We start from the raw sequence: 5,135 nt of genomic DNA, 5'->3' as shown, positions 1-5,135 counted from the left end.
CGCATGAACATATTTCTCCACCTGTGTCTGCGAGCATTGCAGCATGTTTCGTCTTTGTATTGTTTAATCGATTGTTTACTCACATTAAAATTGTTGCAGGGTCAATGTTTATTGCATTGGTAGTCTCAAGAATCCTATCAAAGAATCGTCGATACAAAAGTGTAAAACATATAGTTTAAAAGCACGCAAAGATAAGTATGTCAAATAGCCGAGAGAAATGCCTTTTGGTGAAAAACAAGTTTGATTACTTGATTAACACGAGACTTGTAAATTATTGTTAGTCAATATTGAAAACGGTGTGCAATATTATTTTGCATATTTTGTTTAGTATCCGTACACATGTTGTAAACGATCGTTACAATTCAGACAATTTATCAAAAAGTAAGCTTCGTTGTCTTTTTGTCTTAGAAACAGCTTCGTTTGAATTAATTCAGAGTTTTGCTTTTTCTCTGTTCTCCTTTGCTACCCTTTCAAAAGGATAAATGTGGTAGCTTAATCGTCATATTAAACACTATAATTTGCAAAAGTAGTAAATCGCAAGCGTCGACATGGATGTGGATATATTGTTTTTACTGCCGAAGGTATCCAATGCAGATTTAAAATGTCAAGCAGGATTTTTCACGTGACAGGGAAGAAGAAACAGCAAACAATGTTTTGTAAAGACAGGCTACTGTTAAGTTTTATAAACACGCAAAATCACCAAATCTAAACAACAATAAAACAAAAACTGTCTCTAAACTGTAAATGCATTTAAATGCTGCACGTCTTTGGTGTATATTCCTCTTGTAATTTTATGTCTGGAGACACAATACTTGTAACTCATATGAAAACAAGTTATCAAAGGTTGGAATGGTATATTCAATGTTTGAGGTCACAAACTTTAAGTTTAGTTAATTGAAAACTTGAAGTAGCTGTGACCTGCATTGTAATTTGCTAGTTTTGTAATTACAATCATTCTATGTGTGACCAGACAAAAATCTATCTACTGGTACCTATGAGCTGCCGAAGATCCGGAATCAAATTTCTACCTTTGAGCTCATGGGGATCCAGTTTTCATTGCGTAGTATTTTAGTTAGCGTCCTTTTTGTTTTCTTAGTTCGATCTTTTTCCTGAAATTAGTAAATCAAGTGTTGCTCTAAAACTATATTTTTGTTCATTTATTCCGACAGCTAAATAGTTTCAGTCAGAAATCTCAATAAATATAACTTTCTTCTCCGGTCTAGTTTCTTATCACCTACTTTCTCCTCATGCTTAGTATTCGTACAAATTTATCCTTGCACCTTCCGAGCGGCGTTCGCGCCGGGAGGCAGAGCAAAGCAAGAGTCGAGTCCACATCATTCCCTTTCGTTTGGATTCTTGTTGTGTATTATGGCTTCGTAGGTGTGCAACATGATCTTTGTCCCAAGGTATGTAATATGATGCATTGTTATTTCATTATTGACGATGTATATTCATTTGAGGGTTTTCTTCATGGTTTGTCTGTTAGAGCAATTTGAAGTGAAGTCAGTCAGTGAACATGCGCTTTTTCGACCGGTCTATGAAAATGTATACCGTAAATGGAATCAGCAATTAACATTGATCTTTTGATGCTTAGGTTATTCTGATATGAGATAAGTGCATAAATCAGCGGGAAATAAGTTTTAGATGATTTTTGAGACTTTCCCCAAGCTAGGCATAGTGATCAAGTACAACCCCTCTTTCCCTTTTTCTTCCCCACCTTAGCTATTTTTAGGTTGTGACGTCAATAGATCGTGTAGTCTGTGATGTCATAAAAAGGATTTCCACGCACAGACCCATGACGTCACCGGAAGTTGTGTATTAGTTTACTCAGAGCAGTGATGTCGTAGGAATGTGTGTAGTTGGGGAAACCCCTTTTTCAAAATGTAAACAGTTCTGTTTGATTTCTGAATGTCAGCAATCAAAGTTTAGATTCTTTTCATGAGACTTTATAACATTGTTAATCAAATTGTAAAATCGTTTTTGGAACATTATGAAATATTTCCATTGAACATTTGCACTTATACAGATCACATTCAAGCAATTGTAAAACACAGGCACTCCAACTCAAGGTTGTTTTATAATTTTATTTGAACTTGATTCTTGTATAATTTTATTAGAACGAATACTTACTAGTGTTTCTTGTATGTTTTCAGGCCCTTCTAGCTTCTAGCTTCTAGCTTCTAGCTTCTAGCTTCTAGCTTGTGTGTTTCCAAGATCACCCGAGTTTCTGACAAGTTAAATATGGAATAAAGAAGAGAAATGTCAACCATGTCTTTGAGACTTCTTTGTCATCGCTATCTTCCTCCTCCTCCTTCCACCCTTCTACATATGGATATAGGAAATTAGCAATTCGGCGACCGGATATAGGTTCACTTTTTGAAATCAACCTTGTACTTTTCGCTTCTCATATATCTCTGTTAATAAATTTTCAGTTTTTTAGAAGTAGTCTGGTCGTTGAGTGTGTGTGTGTGTGTGTGTGTGTGTGTGTGTGTGTGTGTGTGAATGCGTGTGTGAATGCGTGCGTACGTGTGTGTGTATGTGTGTGTGTGTGAATGCATGTGTGTGAATGCGTGCGTGCGTGTGTGTGCATGTGTATGCGTATGTGTGTGTGTGTGTGTGTGTGTGTGTATTGGTGTGTGTTGTATGGGTGTGTGTGTGTGTGTGTGCGTGTGTGTGTGTGGATGCGTCTGTGTGTGTGTTTGTGGGTGTGTTTGTGGGTGTGTGTTTGTGTGTGTGTGTGTGTGTGTGTGTGTTTGTGTGTGTGTGTGTTTGTGTGTGTTTGTGTGTGTTTGTGTGTGTTTGTGTGTGTGTGTGTTTGTGTGTGTGTGTTTGTGTGTGTGTTTGTGTGTGTGTGTGTGTGTGTTTGTGTGTGTGTGTGTGTGTGTTTGTGTGTGTGTGTGTGTTGATGGGTTATTATTTTCTTCCGCTGGTGAAGCAGAAACTCAGTTGTTGTTTTTTTGTTTTAAGAAATAGCGCTCGTTGCATCTTTTATGGAGACCGCGGCTGGTCGTGTTATGAAACAACCTCGTCTTTGCTTAGGTTCACACTAACAAGTATTGATATGTGTACACATTTATACATTTACTTGAGAGCCATTAAAATCCGTTACAAATGTTTTTAAGAGACAAAGATCTGTATACTTATAACACGATAATGCTACATCATGCATTGGGCGGTAACATACACGATGCTAACGTACATTTATACATGTATACTATTTGAAAGCCATTACAAACTGTTAGAACTAGTGTCAAGAGACAAAGACCTGTATCACCTTGAGTCGCCTTGTGGTCAGATATGTGCGCGTTATAAATTGCACTAAGGGATTTATAGAACAAATCATTATTGAACGAAGCGCATAGCGCTGAGTTCAATAATTATTTTCGAGATTTGCTCTATAAATCCCTTAGTGCACTGGGATTGTTTCAATAACGATATTCATATTGTCAGTACCGCCAGAGAAAAAAGAAGATTCAAAACGCACATTTTGCAACGCGCATTTGGATAGGCGTAACTGTGTGGTCAGGTTTGCTGTCAGATCTACTTTCGGTGTGGGCTGTCTCAAGTGTGTCGTGCTTTCGTCACACGCAAACTCTTGTTTTAATTTCTGTTGGTAAATTCCAGTGTAGCGTTCAGCTAAAAAGTGATGATCTTTCATAGAGACCTCATTTAAACTCGGAGAAAGGACTGTGCTCTTAGTTATTTGCGATTCGAAACCTTCATCGAGCTTCGACAGATTGACTGTGCAGAGTTTTGCCCCTTGCCAAGGTCGACGGTAAGTACATTTTCAAAATAAATGTGGCATGTTTCTCGTGTTGTATCTTCACTCATCGGGGAGTCTGATACTAAATATGAACGGTAAGAATACTCTGAACCCTACACGTATTATATCCCCATCGTTTTTTCGTTCACATTTGCCCAATATGTTAATTTGCTAAGCGGGGTTTATGTCATCTGCTAGGCTAGGGCAACAGAACCACTGCAGTCTGCACTGAGTCTGCACGCATGAGGCAGGCTGGTAATAAGTCTTATATATGGTAAGAACGTTCTGAACCCTACACTTTTTCGATTACGATTGTTCTTGCCTTGAAATAATAATTCGGAAACCATTCATTTACTGAACTGATGCAGTCGTATTTCAGTGTAGTCTGCTACGTATGACAGAGTCGATCAAATCAGTCTTCCAAACTGGTACGTTATCGGAATAACACTTGTGTTTTCTGTTAGCCGCTGGGAATTGTATACTAACTCATCATTTGGTAATGTGGATGATAAGCTACATACCACTAACACGGCATATGAGAAGAATCTATGCAAGTCGGCGAAAATTAGATGAAACGCAGCGGCTTCTATTTTTAGATCAGTGGCACAGGCACATGCAATCTGTCAGAAAAAAACCCACTTCTGCTTTAATTGAGAAGCAGGGAATTTATGGTTATTTGGTATTGTGGAGAATATAAGCTACATGTCATTAATTAATTCTGAGGATGAGAGCACACTCTCGCTTTGGCAAAGGGCGAGAATACGCTAGCGCATCGCCATTAGCCAATCAACTGGTTCACATCAGACATGTGACACCAGTACTTACTGTACTGACAATTATTATTATTATTGTTATTTTTATTATTATTATTATTATACCTTTTTTTCGGCACTACCATTGGCGCTTCGTTGTAAAAGGCACAACCCCCACGTTTAAGTTTAAAATGAGACAAATCCACACAATTATTACAATATAGCTGCATCATGCATTTGGCAGTGACGCACATAATGCTAACGTACATGACGGACAATTTATACACCTCTATACATATACTTGACAGCCATTAAAAACCGTTACAAATGTTATCGAGAGACAAAGACCTGTATATATATTACACAATAAAGCTACATCATGCATAATTATGGCGATAGCGTACATGACGAACACTTATCTTTTATCGCACGACAAAGTAAGAAGTCACCTTACCGCCTTGCTTTTATTTGTCTCGTAGTTTGCTCCCTTGCGCAAAACGAATGTCACAAGTCCTGCCATCAGTTGTTTCCCTTTCACGAGGAATTGCAAACGTTACAGTTGGATAAATGCGATCCACAAACACACACACACACACACAATCACATACACGCACGCACGC

At 38.1% G+C, this 5,135-nt stretch overlaps 1 protein-coding gene and 1 long non-coding RNA gene across 2 annotated transcripts in view; both read left to right on the top strand.

Moving 5' to 3' along the window:
• The first annotated feature begins 967 nt into the window (after positions 1-967).
• Positions 968-2,266, top strand: LOC138955062 (uncharacterized). The gene is made up of 2 exons (XR_011452071.1): positions 968-1,406; positions 2,154-2,266. It is a non-coding gene; the product is annotated as an uncharacterized lncRNA (long non-coding RNA).
• Positions 2,267-3,851: 1,585 nt separating this feature from the next.
• Positions 3,852-5,135, top strand: part of LOC138955064 (mucin-1-like) — a 3,256-nt gene continuing 1,972 nt past the window's right edge. Inside the window, exon 1 of the mRNA XM_070326775.1 lies at positions 3,852-3,858. Coding sequence (XP_070182876.1) covers positions 3,852-3,858 — 7 coding nt within the window. The remainder of the gene's footprint in view (positions 3,859-5,135) is intronic.

This window comes from Littorina saxatilis, unplaced genomic scaffold, assembly GCF_037325665.1.
Source record: "Littorina saxatilis isolate snail1 unplaced genomic scaffold, US_GU_Lsax_2.0 scaffold_206, whole genome shotgun sequence".
Classification (NCBI taxonomy): Eukaryota; Metazoa; Mollusca; class Gastropoda; order Littorinimorpha; family Littorinidae; genus Littorina; species Littorina saxatilis.
This window is presented reverse-complemented; position numbering and strand designations above follow the sequence as displayed.